Source organism: Penicillium maclennaniae (genome assembly GCF_028827695.1).
Source record: "Penicillium maclennaniae strain IBT 15551 chromosome Unknown utg000004l:1.0-3007600.0:1.0-3009580.0, whole genome shotgun sequence".
In the NCBI taxonomy this organism is placed as follows: domain Eukaryota; kingdom Fungi; phylum Ascomycota; class Eurotiomycetes; order Eurotiales; family Aspergillaceae; genus Penicillium; species Penicillium maclennaniae.
Genome location: NW_026623216.1, coordinates 2571697 through 2592423, shown reverse-complemented (window position 1 = coordinate 2592423; position 20727 = coordinate 2571697). Strand labels below are relative to the sequence as shown.

Below are 20727 nucleotides of genomic sequence, written 5' to 3'. Positions count from 1 at the left end.
CCCACCACGATCTCCAATTCAAATTTCGAAACTCTGACCCCCTAAGTCCAACCTTTCCGTGCTCGACCCACCCGAATTTGTACACGCGCTCACATCCGCAACGGACATCAATATCCCACACTGATCACCCACACCTTAACCCTCGACTGGTACATGCCGGGATGTGGGCCTTGTACCGAGGCTCTGAAATTTGAACATGCTGCATTCGAACCGTGTGAACTACAGCCCGGTCAATTCGACGGAGGGTTCCAATTATTGCGCCCATCTCAACGCCGCCAGAGTAGCGCTAGTCCGAAATGTGTTGGAATAGCTTCTACATAAGCCCAAGTATCAAACTTACTCGCTTCTCCATCTGGTGATCTACATTGATGCATGGTGCATAGCACTCTTTGTTCTACCACAGGGTATTTTTTCGCCCCCAACACAACTAGCGCCGATCTAATCTGAGTTTGGCCCCCGCCCCATTCTGGCTCATTTTTGCCATTTGAAAAGGAAAAAACCACCTGCATGACTTTTCTATGTCCTTATACGATTGGGAATGCACTATGGACTTCTCACTCTTTATGTCGAACATGTTGGGCAAGGCTGCCAAGGACGCCGACGACTTTGTCATGGTAGATCGATCTGGCAAGTGACGTTTCTCATGAACGAGTAACATGAATTCTTGACTGACGTTAATGACAGAAGCAAATGGCTCAACGAGTCGAGAGTCCCAAAGGACAACTCAAAAGATTAAAGACTGGCTGAATCCAACCGATTCGGACTCCCCAGCAAGCGAATTTAGAAAACACCTCCATTGCCATGCCCAGGGCACTGGAGAATGGATCCTTGAGACAGATCAGTATCGTGACTGGATTGAGTCGAAATCGGTCGGAAATCTTTGGATCAGAGGAATTCCTGGCTGTGGCAAGTCGGTGGTCGCAGCCAATCTCACTCGTCGGCTCCAACGCCTTGACGACAACGAACCTGTTTTGTTCTTCTTTTTCAGAGAGATCATTCACACGAACCGATCACCACGGTCGTTATTGCAAGACTTTTGCTGCAAGCTTCTCGCTTACTCTCCTGATCTTCGATCGGTCTTGAAGCAATTGAGACAGGATTTCCCGGAGGTGGGATCCGTTCCTTTCGGCAAGCTTTGGAAATGTCTGGCAACATCGCTGCAATCAATGAAAAAGGTGTATTGTGTTGTCGATGCTCTGGATGAAATGGAAAGTGGTCATGACGAATGGCTTGAGGAATTCCTCAATTTGGGCCGTCAATATCCTCAATCGATCAAAATAATCGTCACTAGTCGCCAGGTCCCATCTGTGGAGAAACACATGGGCGGATCCTCTCTGGTGGATCTACGTTTGGACCGTCGGAGAGTCGACCGTGATATTTCCACGTTTGTCACACAGCGACTGGAGCAAACACAGCTGGGCCTTTCCCCCACTGAAGTTGAGAAGATTACGAATGCCATTTGCGAAAGAGGGAAGGGCCTGTTCCTTTATAGCAAGCTCATGCTGGAGGAACTACTGCGGAGTCCCAGAGATATGTGCTCGCGAATTCATAATCTTCCTGAAGGCTTAGGCGACATGTATACCAATCTCTTACGCGAACATGCAACACGTTCGGGCACCTCCGCTGAATTCCAGAGGCTTGTTCTTGAATGGGTTACTCACTCAGCACGACCTCTACGGCTCCTTGAGCTTGCATCAATGATCGAATCATTGCCCGACCGAGGGGGCCTTGACCTAGAGTGCAATGTCAAGAATGCCATTCGAAATACTTGTGGACCTTTGCTCGAAGTGTGTGAGGACGGGGTCATTCAAATAATCCATCACTCACTCACGGAATTCATTCTCAATCGCGATGTTGAGCATACTAGAATGGCCAATGAAAACCGTGAAATTGCTGTCGTTGACTCCACTGCTGTTCATGGAATGATCGCTCAAACCTGCCTTCAGTACCTCTCTAATGGCTGTTTACGGAAATGGGCAATCGAGGGTCACAAACCAAACGAAAGAAAAGCACTCTTCTTGCAATTTTACTTTCTTCGATATGCGGTCACGGAATGGCCATTCCATGTAGCTAGAGCGGGTGATTCCAATGCAGAGCTTTTGCAGCAGCTTGAGCAGTTCTCTCAAGACGCCAATCAAACTGGCAATCAGAACTACGAAGCATGGAATAACTTATGGCGTTCCTGTCAAGGCGACGTTCCCAAACGGTGTTCCATCCTGCATGTCACTGCTTATGCGGGGCTGGTCTCATACGCCAAGTATCTCCTTTTCCGAGGACTCAACCCAGACACCAAAGACGAAGATGGCCGCACGCCGCTGGTATATGCAGTCATGAAAGGCCAACATGATATGGTTGAACTTCTTTTGCAGCACGGTGCTAGCCTTGATGTCAAGGTTGATAAGAGTTCTTCTGGCCAAGGGAAATCTCTTATCCATTATGCATGCAAATTAAACCGCATTTCTGTTCTACAAGCCCTTATTCAAGGGGGCGCGGATCCTATGGTGAAGGAAATTAGTGAGGGAGAGCTCAAAACATTCAATCTTTCAATGACCTCTAGCGATTCCCCCTTGTACCAATATCCCAAGAAGATGCTTACAGCGTTTGCCCTTTCCTGTCAGAATGGGGAGTCTGAGGCGGTCTGTGAGCTTGTGAAACTTGTCGACTCATCTTGTCTTTGTGAGGGTCAGCCACTTCATCTGGCCGCAAAGGGGGGGAAACATGAGATTGTTTCTGCTCTTCTTAAACACGAACATGTTCGAGGCACAATTAATGATCGAGACGACGACGGCAACACGCCAATTTATCTTGCTGCTCGCAAACGAAACGCTCGAACGGTTCAGGCTTTGCTTGATCACGGTGCCGACGTCAATGTCATGTCTCTGAACCGAAATTTCCCACCTGAACCTCCCATGCAAGACGAAAGTAAAGTCAAAGCTGCACCCTCCCCGAGCTACACACCTTTACATGCATGGGCCTTGGGTATTCCACGCGGCCAGCTTGACCCCGTGGGAAAGCAGGACATGATAGAGACTCTCGACCTGCTACTCAATGCAGGTTGTGATATCAATGCCCAGGATCACAGAGGACGTACTGTGCTCTTTGCATGGCCAAGACTTCATTGGCTCGAGATGAGAGCAGAAACATTCGTCGGCACTCTCCTCGAACGTGGTGCTGACGCTACTGTGGTTGATAACGATGGAGCTACGCCTCTTCACAGCACAGAATCTGTCGCCTATGAGGGAGTAATCAAGGCGCTCGTAAATTCTGGCTGTGATATTAACGCGCAACGGAAACAAGACGGCTTGACGGCTCTGATGTGTACAGCAATGCAGCAAAACCATGAGGATCCGGCCCTCTTCCACGAATTGAAGGCGGATTTCGACCGACAAGATTGGCTCGGAAATACAGCTCTCCATCACAACTTCATGAGAACTCCGGCTGGTAAGGACTGCTTCGCGGACACGTGGCTGGTACATTCAAATTTGAGGATACAAAACCATCTTGGCAGAACTCCTCTCCATGCATTCATGTATCGACTTGCTGGGAAAGTCAAGGGCATGACAAAAAAAGATTTCGAACCTCTGCTCGAGATTATCAATCACGGTTCCTCGCTTGAAAGTCGGGAAGGATTCGGACGGACAGCTCTTCTAGTCGCGCTGACGAATACCACTGGTGATTCCTTGAAGCTAGTGGAGGAGTTACTGCGACTCGGAGCGGATGCTCAAGCAAAAGACTATGAAGGCAAATCTGGTAAGTTTTCATTATTTCTGTCTTGTACCACTTGAATAGTTTACTGACAGTTGTCAGCTTTACATTATGCTTTCAAACCATGCCGCCAGGGTGTGAATGATCGCGTGGGCATCAAAGAAGTCGTTCGATGTCTCATTGAAGCTGGTTCAAGCATACAGGCCGTGGATCATGAGGGAAACACCATACTGCATGATCTAATCAGCAATCAGGCGATTTTTGAGCTTGGTCACTGGCCCAAATTCGAGAAGCAGGCCAATATGATCATCGAACTTGGTTGTCCATATCGACAGGTTAATTACAAAGGGAGAACCGTCTTGCACATTGCAGCAACAATAGACGGGGACCCTGGTTATGATAATCATGGAAAGGCCATGACTCGACTAGAGTTTTTCCTCCAGCCATCCATGCATTTCGATGTAAACGCAAGAGACAATGACGGAATTACTCCATTACATCTAGCATCAGCTGTTTCGGATGTGAATGCCCTGACTTTGATTGAACACGGCGCTGATGTTCAGGTTAAAGACCGCCAAGGTCGTATCCCTCTTCATTATGCTGCCGAGGCAGGTCAAAGCAATGTCGTTGGTCTATTGACGGAGATTCACCAGCAACAGTCAATTTCAATTGATCAACAGTGCGTCAAAAGAAGGTCTGCCTTGCATCGGGCCTCTCGGTCAGGCAACTCGGAGGCAGTCAAGCTTCTGCTCGATGCAGGCGCAAACCCCTCCTTGGTCGATGAGCGAGGGCGAACAGCCTTGCATGCAGCTGCGGAATTCGAAGAACAAACCCACGCTCAGAGATCGCAGACTCGATACAATGCCGAGCCTCCTTTGTTGATGAAACCAAAACCTCGTTTCCAAGACATCAGGAAAGATCCCTGGTTGGCGAAGGATGCATTATCTCGCATGGAGCTTGAAATCTCGGACGAAGAAGATGTCAAAGACATTCGACAGGTGGTTCGTTACCTCCTTGCTGCCGGAACAGATCCTCACCAAACTGATGAGTTTGGTCATCGGCCATCGGACGTGGCTGTGATGCTGAGATGCTTCCCGGTTGTTGATGAGTTGAAACACTCCATCACTGAGCCCGTATTGCAAGCTTTGAGTCCACTTCATGAGTTACTAATGACCATGAACGATGCTCAGATTCAGAAGTTGACAGAGTCCGTTCAAGTGCCAGATGATAAAGTTCAATTTCTGGAGCAGGCTTTTGCAACGGGCAACGATCGTCTTGTTGAGGAGCTTGTCCGATGCAAAAGTCTGAAGCTGGTTGAGGAAGAGGGAAGGCGACAAAATTCGAGTTTGTTCTGTCTCGCAAAATTGGGTCTGACATCGATGATGGAGCGACTATTACCTTATGTGGAAAATGTCGCAGATCTGCTTCCTTCTCTGATGGAGCATGCAGCTAAGCGGTCTCTATGCAACTTAGAGATGGTTAAGCTTCTGGTTAAGCAGTCAATGATACATCCAGACATCGTCTCAGAAGAGGGACTACAGCCTGTCTCCTCAGATGTGTCAAAAGATGTGCTTCAGGGAAACAAATCTAGATTTACGACATCTTTGATTGAATTCTCGGCTGGCAGACACTGGTGGCACCCTCGTGCCCTTGCAATCCTTCTGGAGGCTAGTGAATATTTGGAAGGGAGTTTACAAGATACAACTGGTGCTCTTCAGAGCGCCTTGTCGCCTTCAAGTGGCGCTGGGTTCATACCACGCCATAAATGGAACAACCAAACACTTGAAATACTGCTTAAAGATGGCGCCGATCCCAATGGTTCTCAGGAGAAGCGTGATTGTGCACCTCTGACCGCGGCCATTCGGGGTCAGTGTGATGTAGAAACCATCAAACTCCTTATCAATCACGGGGCGTCGCTGCAAAACAGACTAGAAAATCCTATTAACTGGGCAATCTACAGTCATAACCTTGCCGTCCTCGAGATACTCTTGGAAGCTGGCGCTGATCCGAACAATCCAGAAGAGGGCGACCGATTCCCTTTGCTACAAGCCGGTGAAAAATCGAGACACGGCCATGGCGATGCTGCCTTGTCTCTTCTCCTCAAATATGGCGCAGACCCTCTCCGGTTGACAAAGGATGGATCGACAGTGTTTCATCAAATTTGCTGCCGCAATTATCCGGTCCAGCCTTTCCTGGCATTGGGGATAGACCTGGAAATGGTGACTGAGCATGGATGCACTCCACTCATGGGTGCTATCGAAAATTGGTGGAACATAGAGGAAAGCTCATCGGCAATTGATTTGATCGAAGCTGGAGCAAACGTTCACGCGATTGATCACAGCGGAAACACCCCCCTGCATCATGCCATCATTCATGGCAATGTACGCATCACCAAAGTTCTCTTGGAGCGATCAGCATCAGTGTCGAAACGCAACAATGAAGGATGCACGCCCATGGGTGAAGCCTTGAGACTTTATACCTGTGAGAACTCGCGAACTCGATGGTATAGCATCATAAATCTCCTCTTGAGTGCGGGATCAAACCCACTAGAGGTTCTCACGGATGGCAGAACGGCGCTTCATTGCATTGCCACTGTCCTCATGGATTCAAGTAACATTGATCGAGAGGAGCAAATTGAGGAGAACGATGGCGAAGATCACTTCAACGAGGCAATGAAGCTATACCAAATTTTCCTTGACGCAGGATGTGACCGCGAGGCGCGTGACAACAAGGGAAATACTCCTATTTTCTATTACGTGAATGCGCCAAAGGCGTATCGGGGTCATGACTTTCCTGATTTTGCTCGTCCGCGTCACACGAATCCCGATGACTATGCGAAAATGTTTTCGGAGCATGATATCAACAAGTCCAACAACGATGGCGATACACTGTTGCACGTTATTGCTGGTCGAGAGGAAAGCCTCTGCGACGCAGACGAGGGCGAAGAGTTGTTTCAGGCTCTTGTGGACTTGGGACTGAGTCCTTGGAAGGAGAATAGTAGTGGCAAGACGGCTTTGGATGTTGCTGCGAGTCAAGAAAAGACGGAGATTTTGGCTTTGTTTGCTCGTGACGAATGAGTTATGCTTGGCACTGTTTCTCCCTTCATCACTCTTTCCTTCAATCTTGAACCTCCTTCGACTATCGATCAAGACGCGCAGAGAAGAGCCCTCATATTCAATACTGACTCTATGACTACCGAGTAATATGACTGATGGTCACGCTAGTCCAGTCAGTCAATTAGAACGAAAAATATATGAAAAAAAATGATACAGTTCTGCGCATAGAGGGGAAGGCTTAGGCTCGCGATCGATAATGCTCCGATGAATTTTCTTATTGTTTGTAGCCTACTTAGCCTACTTCTCCCATAGCATTAATTCATCACTCTTACACATATCTCCATATTCAGTCATCCCTCTCTGACACTTATCATCTAACATAATTGTCCAGGCCCAGTCCATGTGTACATGTTATAAAGATTGTTTGAAGAGAAGACAAATAGGTTTCAACCATAGCGCTACATTTGAGCATTGTGGGCACGGCCAGTCAATTGAAGCCTTACATAATGTGACCGGACTAAAATGACGGAGACTCGAGCAATGACCCAATCTCATTAGAGGAGCTCACTAGGAGCAAAAGAATCGAACAAAAATAAGTAAGCAAAGGGTCTCAATATAGAGATGACACTGAGAGACATATAACCGCCAGATTGAGTTCACCCGATCTCGATCCCAAACTTCCCCGAAGCCCGAAGCCCGAAGCCCGCCCTAATCTCGGCGCCCCGCACACCCGCCACGCACTCGAAGATTTGACACCACTCACCTCTCTGCCGTGGCCGTCATTCCCACCACCCAACATGGCCTTTGAAGTTGAGCCAGCGCATACATCTGATGCACCACAAATAGCACGCGTCTTCCATGCCGCCTTCTCGGACGCCTTCAGCAGACAAATGTTGCCACCGACGGAGGATGTGAAGGCATGGGTCATTGAGAACGTGGCCGGCGGCGCTGGCGCGCAGCCGCACGAGGCATTTTTGAAAATCCGTGATGATGAGGGTAAAGTTGCGGCATTTGCAAAATGGGTCCTGCCGCGGGATGCAGAGGAAGATCAACACAAACCCGATGCTGAGGGTTCATGGCCTGTCGGTGCCGATCAGGAGCTTTGTGCGATGTTTTTCGGAACAATGAGTGAGCATCATCGAGAGCTGATGGGAACCAGGCGGCATTATTGTATGTTTCTTTTTCCTCCTTCCCCTGTTGTGCAAGAGTTTTTTTCTTTTTTTTTTTTAACCTAAGCTGCACGTTCGTGTATGCGGTGACTTTGATTTACCCTGCATGGCTAATACATGACAGATCTCGAGATGCTTGGAGTTGATCCTGCGTATCAAGGACGCGGGCTGGCGTCTAAGCTTTTGAAATGGGGCCTTGCAAGGGCGGACGAGGAAGGCGTTGAGGTTTATCTTTCTAGTTCGCCACAGGGACGGAAGGTGTATGAGAAGTATGGGTTTGAAGCTAGGCATGCGTTCTCGCCATTCCCTGACTACGAGCAGTTGAATATGGTTCGGCCAATTCAGCGATAGACTCGTCGTTTCGACTATATGTGGTTTCGCGGCTAGAGAATTCCCTTAGAGTGATGAATCCATGCTATGGGAGAAGGAGGCTAAGTAAGGCTGCAAACCTCATCAAATATAAATATCTTGGTTTCCAAGCAAAATAAACAAACGCCTGCTGCGGGGTATGATTCAAAAAGCACCGATTCAGAAAAACCAACTCTACACAGTCCACTGATCCGTCCCTATACTCGGCAACAAAGAGTCTAAATCGCTCCACTGCTCAATCGAATAAGCCATCTGAAAGATCTCCTGCATTGGCATCACATAAGACGAATCAAATGCAGGAGCATCCGACACGAGGTTATCAAGCCACTCCGATCCGACCGCAGCGGGTTTCAAATTCTCAAGGGGCGCTCCGTCCATCCCATCGGGAGCTGCAATTGAGCTTTGCGATACGGAATAAGTTTCCAAGAGAAAGTCTATCTTGGGAGCTAGGCCGCGTATGATTCGAGCAGCACTTGCCGCGACTGCGAAGCATTTACCGAACATGTCGAATATGGCGATTGACATATCGACGGCTCGCCGGGCTTCAGAGACTAACTCGTTGTGTGGGTTTGCGAGGACGAAGCCGACAATGGTCATGGATGCGCTCCATTGCCATTGGAAGGATTCGTGCCAGCCAGTTAAGATTGTTGTGGATGACAGTGCTTGGTGTGTGATGCTGGTGAGTGTAATCGCATGAAGAGCGCATTTGGTGGCCAGCTCGCGAGTCAAGGCTGGTTGGCGCGCCGGAAGGAAGGATATGAAAGGACGATAAGCGTTGAGACCTAAAGTATGGTATAGCAGTTCCAGATTTAGGCGCTGGCGCTGGAGCCATTCGGGCGCGAATTGCTCAAACTCCATTTGAGAGCCGTCTGTTGAGAATGGTGCGCCATTCCCTTTTCGTTTCGTCTTCAGGGAATTGGGCACTTCTTCTAGCCATTGATCCACCTTGGACGCTTGAGATTGCAGATACTCAGCGTGAGATTCAAGTGTCTCTGGGCTGTGCCAAATTGACTGGCCATCCGGAAGGTTCAGCTCCTTGGAGTAGAAAGCCACATGGATCTCCTTGGCAATGGTGAAAAGCTTGACGTTATGAAGATGGAAACTGAGCCACGTCTTGTTTCCCCCAAGGGAGGCAAAGCGGGAGCCCGACTGCATGGCATTTTCGGGTTTGTCATCAGGAAGCCTGGGCTCGGTGGATGACCTATGAAGAGTGAATGGACGTCCAAGTTTCATGCCCACTTTGGCATCCAGCTGGTATAAGGCCCACCATAAGCGCCTGCGCAATTCACGCTCTGGTTCGGGCATTGACGATGGCGGGTCTAGATGAAGCCCGGCAGTATAGGCAGCCCGGGTTGCGCTACCGCAGGCATCGGCGGACATGTTTTGGAATGATCCATTGCACAGATAGATAGCGCTAAGTAGGAAGCACTGCACAGTCGATACAGTTGGGCTTTCCAAATAATAGCTTAGCATCATTTGGGCCCGTCTGAAATACGATCGGCCAGCAATGCTGGGGGTCGCCGTCGGCGATGGGCTTTTGTTGCTCTGGTGGCAAGCGAGATACACCATATTGCATGGACAGAGCGATGACGATGTCCACAAGCGCGCATGGCTTTCTTGAATCTCCAGAGTCATTCCATAAAGAGCGATAGTGATCCATGAATTCGGTCTCATTGATTACTGGGAACAGAGATGTGTGGTAGGACTTCCAAAAAAGCTCAAGAAAGTATTCCTCCTGTGTCGGGCTCAGGAACTCCCCGGTGGGTAATGGGTTGTCGGCTGAAAGAGCGGGGTGTGTCGAGTCTTCCGGAGTTTTTATAGTCTCAAAGCCCAGCAAAGTATTTGCAGTTCCATGAAGAACCATTTCTTTGGTTGAGCCCGACTGTTTCTGGTGAAGGCTCGAGTCTATGTAGTTGTTCATACGCCCGATGAAGTAAAAGAGCGATGACGGCCCGTACCACGACAAATTCGGAGAACGGGCGGTGCCAATTTCGATCCCTTCCCAAGGCTTCTGAGCCATAAGGTCATATTCACTCGACCTCTTCTCCGTCTGAGTCTCCTGTAGCGAAGCATTTGTGCGATTAGGCACGTATGGAGAACCACTCGGAGAAGTTTGCCCGGGTGGACTCCATGATGAGCTCACGGTAGAGCTAGCTTGATACTGGGATTTATACCAGTCTAGCTCTTTTTCTAAATCCCTGACACGTATTTTGAGTCTTTCAGATTCTCTAAATCCGTGATCTTGTTAATTCATGATACCACAAATTGCCGTCTTCGCGTATTCTCATACCTTAACGCTTGTGGCAAAGTCTTCGTTTCGTCCACGCCTGTCTGGATACACGGCTCATCTCTTTGAATACATGCTCTACACGGCCGCTGATTGTCGCACTTGGATCTTCTTGCGCGGCACCAGTCGCAAGCCCGAGTAACTTGTTTTCGAAGGGGTTTCACTTCCGGCACCTGTGCCGGCTGAGGCCGGCTTGTTTCGTGGCGAATGGGTATTCATGAGTGGTTTACGCCTATGCGCCACCGAAAATGATCTTCATCCAGACATTTTCAAGTCATGCCACTTCGAGTCACGTCTGGCTAGCCCTTGTGGCTAGAAGTGCAGATGGGGAGTGTCCGAGTGTGTCTCAAAGGGTAAGTCTGGCTTGTGGGGCTGCCGCTTATCATTTTAGTCAACAGATCTATGACCTATGATTGGCCCGATGTCAGCTGACTTTCTGCGTTTTGGATCGTTAAACAAACCCGTGCCTCGTTTAGGTCTATAAGATTCTTCTGCTTTGTAATATCTTTTCTGATTTTCAACTCACAGTTTTTCTCATTGCTTACTTTGCGAAATCCGTAGGATTTCTCAAAAGCGGGCTAATTTTAACAGTTCGCGCATGGTGTTGAACATCGGCAGAATGTCAAAGTCTTGAATGCATGTAGTAGGAAGTAAAATGCCCATTGATCGATGGGCGAGTTAAGCTGATAAAATTTTGAGGTGCATTTTTTCATGGATGTGTGATGAAACGGCGTGCGAAATGACTGATTGTCCAGTGCCAATGCCAAAGGTTTGCGGCCAAGTTGTCTATTCTTTCAAAAGCTAGACTGCGATCTATGTATACAAAATGTCACTCAAAAGATTTAATGCAGGATATTGTTGGTTCTTTGTATTAGTAGGTATCCTTCCAATAATCTTTTCAAGCCGTCGTTTCATGTTCACCCAGTCATCGGGTGGACGGCGTTCGGGTGCGCCTTCAAAAACTCCTTGCTGAAGGGATAATCATTGTAACCTTCCCACTGCTTTTGGATATAAAAGGTTGGGCGATTGTAGGGGGTAAGCGGAATATTGTGTTGGATCCTGAAGACCAGGTCTGGATTGGAGATGAAGTAGCGACCAAAGGCAACCATAACGTCCCAGTTCTTGTAATGCGTCTCTACTGCCTGAGCAGCGGATTCGGGCTGGTAGCCACCTGCCACCAGGACAGGCGAGTAATTGTCCCATACTTCAAGGATGAAGTCGAGTGTTTTGCCGATGTTGATCGCTTTTTCGCCTCGGACCAAAGCCCCAGGATCGCCGGTCGCCTCAACCAGAGACAGGTAGGCAAACTTGACGTTCATCTTTTTGAGCTCCGCGATGATATAAGAGTATAGTTCAACGGCGTCCGTCTTCTCGGAACCTTGGAATCCGGCCCAGGGAGAAAGGCGAATGGCTACCTTCTCTGCACCGATAGCCTTGACGACAGATTTGACGACTTCAAGTGTCAATCTGGATCTATTCTCGATGGACCCGCCCCACTTATCCGTGCGCCGGTTGACACTAGACGTGAGGAACTGGTCGAGCAGATATCCGTGAGCCGAGTGGATCTCAACTCCATCTGCACCAGCAGCGATGGCACGTTGAGCAGTCTCGGCAAAATTCTGGATGGTTTCTAATATCTCATCTTCGGTCAGAGCAGTGGGAATAACATCAACACCCTTCATGGGCACCGCACTGCTAGACCTGTATGGCAAGCCCCGCTCAGCGAGATGCGCTGGATTAGATGCTCTTCCCATACCCCAAATCTGCTGGAAAAAGAAAGAGCCATTGCGGTGAACAGCATCAATAATCTTGCTCCAGCCCTTGACCTGGTCATCAGTCACAAGGCCTGGGTTGTTGACTTGGCCTTCCTCGGCATGGGAAATGGCTGTTGCTTCAGAGATAACGAGTGTTCCAGGAACACAGCCACGATCGGCATAATATTTCTCCATTAATGGAAGAGGGATGTGGTCATCGTCATTGCGAAATCGAGTCAAGGGGGGAAAGACGATTCGGTTCTGTAATGTGACGTTGCCAACTTTCAATGGTTTGAAGAGCCGAGTCTCGGAGGGTACATATTCAGTAATTGCGCTGGGACTCATTGTGATTGAAGGTTCTCGAGATCCTTTTTGGAAGTACCGGAGTCTTGGAAATGAAGGAATGTGAAGCTATCCAGCCAGAACTTGGATAGAATGTCCGGTCTGTTGTCAGATTGACTACTGGAATATGTTGAAAAGAGAGATCCCATCTTTAAATAATTAGTCTCGGCCGAATACCTAAAATTAAGAATCTCTCCGAACAGTTATCAATCACGGTATGAACGGCAAGGGGAAATGCGGAGTTTCGGAGCTCAAAGAGCTAGCATTGGGTGTCTTACCAAAAAAGACCCACCTCTCCGAAACTCCGCGGTCCCGCAATTCCGGAACTCCGTCCACACGTTGACTGTTTGGAGAGTTCCCCATTTTTGCTGGCCTTGGAGTCTGGGGTGCTAGCGCTAACCCTTTGGTGCTTACGAACGCCTTAACTCCCTCGACTCCGGGATGTATCCTCGTATAGACGTCCACAGGCGCATGGTCGCAAGCGGACCTCCGGAGAACATGATGACACTCTGCTCTTCAGCTCGTCCAGAGCTTTGTATAAATAGATGAACATTCCGGTAGCATAGATTTTACATCACTCAGCATCTTCCAAAGCGTTCACAGTATCAGCCTCGAAAGCAAAGAGCAGTCTTCTTCTATATCTACTTCAACCTTTAAAGTGACATCTTCCACTTTCAAGTACTTCACCAATCAACTCCAACCAAATGCCTGCCCGCAAAGCCCTCATCTCTATCACTTCCGCGAGTGCCACTCTCTTTGATGGTAAAGAGACAACCGGTCTTTTCATTGTTGAAGCTCTTCACCCCTACAAGGCCCTTGTCGCCGCAGGTTTCGAAGTCGACCTCGCCTCAGAGACCGGCAACTACACTGCCGACTGGCTCTCCCAGCAGCCAGACTTCTTGAATGGCGAAGACCTGGAGATCTGGAACAACCTCAACAGCGAGTTCCGCAAGAAGCTCGACAACATGCCCAGGGCCTCAGAGCTCGACGGATCCAAATATGGCTTATTCTTTGCCTCCGCTGGCCATGCTTCTCTGATTGACTATCCCACTGCCAGTGCTTTGCAGAATATTGCTGAACAGGTCTGGGCCAATGGTGGCGTTGTTGCCTCCGTCTGCCACGGTCCTGCAATCTTCACCAATATGCTTGACCGAGCCACTGGGGAGCCAATCATTCGGGGAAAGAAGATCACTGGCTTCACCACCGAAGCGGAGAACACCATGGGAATCATGGCTGAGCTGAGGGGATTTGGATCCGAGATGGTGGAGGAGCTTGCTGAGCGTCTTGGTGCTAAGTGTAAGTTACTACCAAGCTCCACATTAATGCATCTTTACTAACATTCGCTTGTAGATGAGCGATCTGCTGGAATCTGGGATGACTTCCATGTTGTCGACGGTCGACTTGTCACAGGTCAGAACCCTGCTAGTTCCACTTCTACTGCCAAAGCTGCCATCGAAGTATTCGACAAGCTCTAGATACTGCAGGGCGGACATGGATCGTCTTCATACATACGGTGGAAGCGGATGTTTCGTCATTCAATGTCTTGTGCTGATTGTTTCCTTGGCCTTAAGTAATAATTTCGCGAATTAGCTTGAAATAGAACGTGCATGCTATTCCCTCTATATCACCATTTTCTGATTCCTTGAGTCATTGTGTCTAGACGCTCTGAGGCCATTGGTTATAGCTTAGCCCTGCTCTTCTTACCAGTGTAGCTAGTAGCAATCTCCAGCCAATCTTTCGGGAAAGTAGTTTTCTCCTTCCCAGGAAGCCCATACCATTCCGTCGCCAATTTTTCCTCACTTTCTTTCCACGTCCGCACCTCCCACTGGATCCACGTTCCCAAAAGCCGCGACATCGCCACAACGTTTTCCAATGGCACATTGTGATCGCAGCCCTCCATGACCTCATGCCGGACCTGCCCAGATTCCCACCCCCCATTCCCACCATACTCCGTCCCAGTCACCTTCGCCGCCTTCGTATGCGACCCATCTCTATACAGCCGACTCTTGGACCCACTAATGTAAAGCACCGAAGGCACGAGAATGGGTAAATTAAGCTTGATATTACCTTCACATAGAGATCAGCTCGTCTTGTAGCGAGAGCACGGGGTTCATCGGCATTGCCTCAACTCGGGTTACAGGAGGTCTCCGTTGCAATGGTCACGATATTAAGAGGTCTTGTCTTAGAAAGAAGAAGGCTTCGCTTGCCATTCAGGGAGGCAACTTGGTCGCTTAGAGCTCTATTCGAACGCCTATGGTCTTGCCTGATAGTGACAGCTGCGTCTTCTATTGATGGTTGTCAGAAGATCTTCGTCTCCATGTCTAGTTATTAAATAAGATCCAAGCTCTCAGTGCGGAGTAGATTTCATCCAAATCTTTGTTCACATCTCGCATCAGACATCATGGGCGGGGTCACGCCAATGCTCCTCGCCCGGGGGCCGCTAAAATTCTCATAGCTCCGCAAAAGGCTTGGTCTCCGCGAAGATTATCAAAGGATCAAGACGCAGCCTTTCCAAGAATCGGGCTGCAAGTACCGGGATTGTGTTCTTGACGTAGCCCCACGATGGCTTACCAATTCCCTGATGAGGCACCAACTCAGGAGGGTCCACTTGTAGATGAGAAGTGATTACAGGACCAGTTCATAGCTTCTTTATTGAAATTGAGAATTCCTGTTGTTTCGTATCATCGACGTTTCGATTCAAAAACAGAAACTATCGAAGACATAAAGTTCAGCAACTTATCGTGAGGCACAGTCAAGAATAGTCTCCGATTCACGAACTCTCATCCCAGCCACAACCTCTGACGTCAACCCACACACACATCGTTCAGTCTCACATTCATGCAAGCGAACTGAACCCAGAGTTCAAAAGGACAGAAAAAATGACCAAAGTGTTCATGTAAACTGCAATACAATTCGAGAATCAACCCAGCTAACGTCGCCACAGTACTGGTATCACAGGGTACATTGGAGGAGATGCCACAGCCACTCTCGTTGCCAAGCATCCTGAATTCACTTGTTCTGCACTAGTTCGCAGTACTGAAAAGGCCGAGCAAGTGAAAGCCCAGTACCCAAACATTGGGGTCGTAATCGGCGATCTCGATGATTCGGCCCTACTCGAGCGAGAAAGTGCCGCCGCAGACATCGTCCTAACGTAGGAACCCTGGCCCCAGCACGACCACCCGAGCTAAAGACTTTCGCAGACACAGCAGATGCCTCTGATCATGCAGGCGCTGCAAAGGCCATCGCCGCAGGCCTCGTCGCCGGCCACAGCAAGGAGAATCCAGGCTACTGGCTGCACACAGGAGGGACTGGAATCCTAACCTTTGAAGACTGCGACAAGAACGAATTTGGCAATTACAGTGACAAGGTGTATGATGACTGGAGCGGGGTTGAGGAATTGCTCAATCTTCCCGATCATGCTTTCCATCGTAATGTGGACCAGCTCGTACTGGAGGCCGGAACGAAGCATGCGGACGTGCTTAAAACCGCTCTGGTCTGCCCACCTACGATCTACGGTAATCCTTGGTTTCTCTGCCTAGAATTCACGAAACAATCGTTTTAACTGAGCCTTTAGGTCGTGGCCGAGGACCATGCTCTCAGCGCGGTCGCCAGGTCTATGAGCTCGCCAGCGTCACTCTCCGACTTCAAAAAGGACCCATCATTGGAGCAGGCAAATCCATCTGGAACAATGTCCACATCCACGATTTGAGCGACGTGTACCTGCTACTCGTGGACGCCGCGGTTGCAGGCCGGACTGACGACGGCCTTTGGGGACCCAAGACCTACTACTTCACCGAAGATGGCGAGCACGTCTGGGGTGAATTAGCCAAGTCTACAGCCGAAGCAGCCACGAAGCTGGGGTACATCCCCGAAGCCAAGGCCGAGTCCATCGACCTCGAGAGCGCCAAGAAATATGCCGGCTTCGAGTCCTTGAGCTGGGGCATGAACTCGCGCGGTCGCGCACTGAGAGCTCGTGAGATCCTGGGATGGAAGCCTTCCCGGCCCAGTCTGCTCGAAGAGCTGCCTACCATAGTTCGCAGCGAGTATGAGCGCATGCAGTAGATAGGCTCCCAGATTTAAAGCTTGCGACCATATGGGACGGCACGCTACGTTCAAAGACCGCGCCGAAAAGTTGCGGTGTGAGAGTCTTATATCCCAGACTCGTGAATCCCATCCGGACAGCTAGACCGGACACTGATTTGCAATGAGACTTATTCTGCCGATGCCACCAATCAAGAAGGCAACTTCTTTCCATGTAGGCATACACGTTCTGACCAGCGTCAGTGGCACATTGTACATTGCAGGGGACTTCAAGCCTCGTCGGCAGAATACAATCGGGCTGTCCAATGCCAAACCCGACCGGTGGCCTCCCGCAGGATTTACTGATCAGGGATTGAGCCGAGCCCCGGCTGACGGGCGGCGTCGGGATGGAATTGAGCCGATTCTTGGCATTCCTGGTACGGCTTTGGTGATTGTGAGCTGATATTGCGAGCGGTGATTCATACCCTGCTTTTGCGGTCACGGAGCGATTGTTGGCCCTGTTCGAAATCCGATTATAATTCTAGGTCTGTGTGGGCTGTGGTTGATCTTTCATATAACTTTCAGATAGACACATGTTTTTCCTTAATATTTTTTAAAGTCAGCTCAGACTATTTCCCGACAACCTAAACCTTTCTAGGTCGGGCTGTGGATTGCAATGGCATCTACTTATCCTGCACAGGTTTCTGAGAAGCCAGGGCCACTTCGTTCTGCTGATAGCAGACCGTCATCCACATTGACAGTTAATGAGAAAGATGAAAAGTTTGTTTTGGGACGCAGGGGGCATCCTCGTCGTTTTTACATTATGTGTACTTACACTCATGGCTGCTCTTGATGGGACTTCACTGTCCGTAGCTCTGCCAGTGAGTTAGTCGCCTATCGTATGGCATGCCATTATTGACCCATGAAGACTATAGCGGAAGATCTAAATGGAACGGCCATCGAAGCCTTCTGGAGCGGTACCTCATTCCTACTAAGCTCAACAGGTATGATACAATCAGCATAAGATAGGTCTTCGCTAATCCGGGGAAAAAAAAAAGTGTTCCAACCAAGCTTCGCATCTTTATCCAATATTTTTGGTCGCAGACCAATGGTCCTTTTCGCCTTGGTTTTCTTCTGCGTCGGCGCCATCATCTGCGCAGTCGCAAAGAACTTCACGCACATGCTAGTTGGTCGGTCCATCCAAGGTATTGGCGGCGGTGGAATCATCGCTTTGAGTGAAGTCATCATCACCGACCTCATTCCGCTTCGCTGGCGCGGTCAATATTTCGGTATTCTGAGCGCAATGTGGAGTGTTGGGTCCGTAACCGGTCCTATTCTTGGTGGTGGCTTTGCGGAGAGCGTGGATTGGGTATGTCTTACAAACTCAAATCAAAGCGCGGAACTAACCTTTTTCGTAGCGCTGGATTTTCTATATCAACTTCCCATTCATTGGACTCGGCGCTCTATTCGTGATCATCTTTTTGAACCTGAACACTATTCCTAGTTCATTGGCTGAGAAACTTCGGAAAATCGACTACATCGGCACATTTATCTTTGTCGGTAGCCTTTCATCCTTCTTGATCCCTTTGACGTGGGGTGGGGTTTCTTACCCATGGAGCTCCTGGCATACACTTGTCCCTTTGATCGTGGGTGCGGTGGGACTCATGGTTTTCGCATACTACGAGTACCGTTTTGCAGCCGATCCGATTATCCCATCCGTCATTTTCCAGAATCGCACCGCCATAGCCTCATTTGTCGGCAGTGTGTTACAGGGTCTGGTTCTCTGGTGCGCACTTTATTACCTTCCACTATACTATGAAGCTGTGAAAGAGTATAGTCCCATTCTGTCGGGAGTCGCCCTCTTCCCGGAGACCTTTACAGTTGCTCCTAGTGGAATGGTCGCAGGCATCCTGATTTCACTCACTGGTCACTATCGTTGGGCTATTTGGCTCGGTTGGACTCTTTCCACCATCGGTCTTGGCTTGATGTGTCTCATCAAGCCGGATACGAGCGTGGCAGGTTGGATTTTCCTCAACCTGGTCAGTGGCCTGGGACTGGGTCTTCTCTTCCCTTCTCTGGGTTATGCTGTGCAAGCATCAGCTAAGCCGAAGAACCTTGCTATTGCCGTTGCTATGTTCAGTTTCTTCCGGGCTTTGGGACAGGCGATCGGAGTTGCGGTAGGTGGTGTGGTCTTCCAGAACCAGATGTACAAGAATCTGCTGAAGTACCCGGCGCTCGCTCCGATGGCCAGCGCTTACAGTCAAGACGCTGCTGGCCTCGTCCAGGTCATCAAGGCAATGGCCGATGGTGCAGACAAAGTACACCTGAAGGCTGCCTACACCGACAGTCTGAGAATTGTTTGGGCAGTGTGCTGTGCAATCTCTGGGGCAGCTCTGCTGGTCAGCCTGTTGACGGAATCTTATGATCTGGACCAGACATTGGATACCAACCAAGGCCTTCGTGGGCCAGATGAAGAACCTTCCGAGAAAGACCTGGAGGCAAAGGCCGAGCATGATATTGAAGCGACCACGCCCATGGCCTGGTAGTGAGATCGGCGGAGCTGGACCTATGGGCCGTCATGAGTTACGAGTCTAGAATGTACAATATAGTTTATCTTCAGCCCTAATGACAATCCCCTCACATATACTCTGGTCTATACACCTTGATCTCCCGCTCATCCTCTTCCTCTTCATCCTCCACCATGTACCCAACACCCCGAATCAATGTCTTGATCCCTTCGCCTCTCTTCGTTTTCTCCCAGGCTTCCACCGTTTTCTCAAACGGGAAAACCTTAGTGATCAAAGATTTCAGCTCAATCTTCCGCGTAAAGGCCAGCTCTAGCGCCATCTTATAGTCTCCTGGTCCATACCGGAAACAGCCCTTGATATTTATCTCATTCTCCGAGACCGTCGAAATCGGGAAACTGACATTACGCTGCCCAAGCCCCGTTTGCACAAATGCGCCTCCGACTCTCAGCGCATGGATACCCATCTGAACGCACGTTTCCGCACCTGTGGCCTCAATAGCAACATCAAACCCTGAAACATCCGTCTCAGTAACATGCGCGTTGCGATGCATCCCTCTCAAACACTGAGCATTCTCCTCGGGCGAAAGACTATGCGTCGGAATCGCCGACGAAAAAGACAGTCGGCCATTCGGCACAAAAGAGTGCGCAAAGTCCAACTTGTCACGACTAATGTCCACCGAAGTAATCATACTAGCTCCATACTCCCTCGCAACGGCTGCACAGAGCAATCCGACCGTCCCGGCGCCAAAAACCACCACCTTGTCTCCGGGCTGAACCCCGGCCTGTCTCACTGAATGCACCGCAACAGCCAGTGGCTCAATTAGAACAGCTTCGTCGAGCCCAAAAGACCGCCCTACACTGGTGGGGATCTTGTAGCAGCAGTCAGCAGGCATCTTGAAATACTTGCACAGCGCACCATGGTTGGGTGGACTAGCGGCGAACTTCATCTGCGGGCACAGATTATACTTTCCCAACTTGCAGCGGCTGCAGAGTCGGCATGCACGGCCGGGCTCGATCGCGACAGGGTCGCCCGGTTGCAGGGTGGAAACAGCGGGCCCGACGGCGTGAACGATCCCCGAAGCTTCGTGGCCCATGACCAATGGGTTCGAAGGAGAAACAAATCTTTTAACGCCGCCGTGAGTCCAGAAATGGACCTGGTTGGGGCGAGTCGTTAGTGCATGTTGGAGGGTTTGGGGGTTCTGGTGGGCTAAAGCAGGAGAGACGTACGTCACTTCCACAGACGCCGACATAGGCAATGCGGATGATCACGTCGTATGGATCTTCGATTAATGGGAGAGGGCGGTCTTCAAAGCGGGCGTCTCCTGGGCCATAAAGTAGACATGATGGGTTTTGCATCTCCGGTGTGCTGGATTGGACAGTTCGGAGCCAGGTGTTTACTGATGTTGGGGTCATCAACACGGATTGTCCTGGTAGGTAACACTTTGAATTCACGATAAGTCTGATGTGGAGCCTTGGGCTGGAAAAACAAGTTCTAGGA

General features: G+C 49.7%; 10 protein-coding genes across 10 annotated transcripts; 6 read left to right on the top strand and 4 right to left on the bottom strand.

Annotated features, from left to right (window-relative positions):
• Window positions 1-677: 677 nt before the first annotated feature.
• Window positions 678-3785, top strand: N7477_005107 (ankyrin repeat domain-containing protein; the record flags this gene model as incomplete). The annotated part of the gene is made up of 1 exon (XM_056966770.1): window positions 678-3785. One exon carries the CDS (start codon window positions 678-680, stop codon window positions 3783-3785), a length of 3108 nt encoding a protein of 1035 aa, XP_056823551.1.
• Window positions 3786-4007: 222 nt separating this feature from the next.
• Window positions 4008-6782, top strand: N7477_005106 (uncharacterized protein; the record flags this gene model as incomplete). Its single annotated transcript, XM_056966769.1, has 1 exon — window positions 4008-6782. The coding sequence occupies one exon, from the start codon at window positions 4008-4010 to the stop codon at window positions 6780-6782; it is 2775 nt and encodes a 924-aa protein (XP_056823550.1).
• Window positions 6783-7558: 776 nt separating this feature from the next.
• On the top strand, window positions 7559-8196 carry N7477_005105 (GNAT family N-acetyltransferase; the record flags this gene model as incomplete). The annotated part of the gene is given in 3 exon segments (XM_056966768.1): window positions 7559-7931; window positions 8055-8155; window positions 8170-8196. 3 exon segments carry the CDS (start codon window positions 7559-7561, stop codon window positions 8194-8196), a joined length of 501 nt encoding a protein of 166 aa, XP_056823549.1.
• Window positions 8197-8473: 277 nt separating this feature from the next.
• Window positions 8474-10319, bottom strand: N7477_005104 (fungal specific transcription factor domain-containing protein; the record flags this gene model as incomplete). Its single annotated transcript, XM_056966767.1, has 2 exons — window positions 8474-9727; window positions 9795-10319. 2 exons carry the CDS (start codon window positions 10317-10319, stop codon window positions 8474-8476), a joined length of 1779 nt encoding a protein of 592 aa, XP_056823548.1.
• Window positions 10320-11503: 1184 nt separating this feature from the next.
• N7477_005103 (alkene reductase) lies at window positions 11504-12685 on the bottom strand (the record flags this gene model as incomplete). Its single annotated transcript, XM_056966766.1, has 1 exon — window positions 11504-12685. The coding sequence occupies one exon, from the start codon at window positions 12683-12685 to the stop codon at window positions 11504-11506; it is 1182 nt and encodes a 393-aa protein (XP_056823547.1).
• A 701-nt stretch (window positions 12686-13386) lies between these two features.
• Window positions 13387-14157, top strand: N7477_005102 (uncharacterized protein; the record flags this gene model as incomplete). The annotated part of the gene is made up of 2 exons (XM_056966765.1): window positions 13387-13978; window positions 14033-14157. 2 exons carry the CDS (start codon window positions 13387-13389, stop codon window positions 14155-14157), a joined length of 717 nt encoding a protein of 238 aa, XP_056823546.1.
• Window positions 14158-14360: 203 nt separating this feature from the next.
• N7477_005101 (uncharacterized protein) lies at window positions 14361-14582 on the bottom strand (the record flags this gene model as incomplete). Its single annotated transcript, XM_056966764.1, has 1 exon — window positions 14361-14582. The coding sequence occupies one exon, from the start codon at window positions 14580-14582 to the stop codon at window positions 14361-14363; it is 222 nt and encodes a 73-aa protein (XP_056823545.1).
• Window positions 14583-15561: 979 nt separating this feature from the next.
• On the top strand, window positions 15562-16744 carry N7477_005100 (uncharacterized protein; the record flags this gene model as incomplete). The annotated part of the gene is made up of 4 exons (XM_056966763.1): window positions 15562-15578; window positions 15627-15825; window positions 15873-16197; window positions 16257-16744. 4 exons carry the CDS (start codon window positions 15562-15564, stop codon window positions 16742-16744), a joined length of 1029 nt encoding a protein of 342 aa, XP_056823544.1.
• Window positions 16745-17810: 1066 nt separating this feature from the next.
• On the top strand, window positions 17811-19248 carry N7477_005099 (uncharacterized protein; the record flags this gene model as incomplete). Its single annotated transcript, XM_056966762.1, has 2 exons — window positions 17811-18071; window positions 18121-19248. 2 exons carry the CDS (start codon window positions 17811-17813, stop codon window positions 19246-19248), a joined length of 1389 nt encoding a protein of 462 aa, XP_056823543.1.
• A 91-nt stretch (window positions 19249-19339) lies between these two features.
• On the bottom strand, window positions 19340-20585 carry N7477_005098 (NAD(P)-dependent alcohol dehydrogenase; the record flags this gene model as incomplete). The annotated part of the gene is made up of 2 exons (XM_056966761.1): window positions 19340-20383; window positions 20457-20585. 2 exons carry the CDS (start codon window positions 20583-20585, stop codon window positions 19340-19342), a joined length of 1173 nt encoding a protein of 390 aa, XP_056823542.1.
• Window positions 20586-20727: the final 142 nt, after the last annotated feature.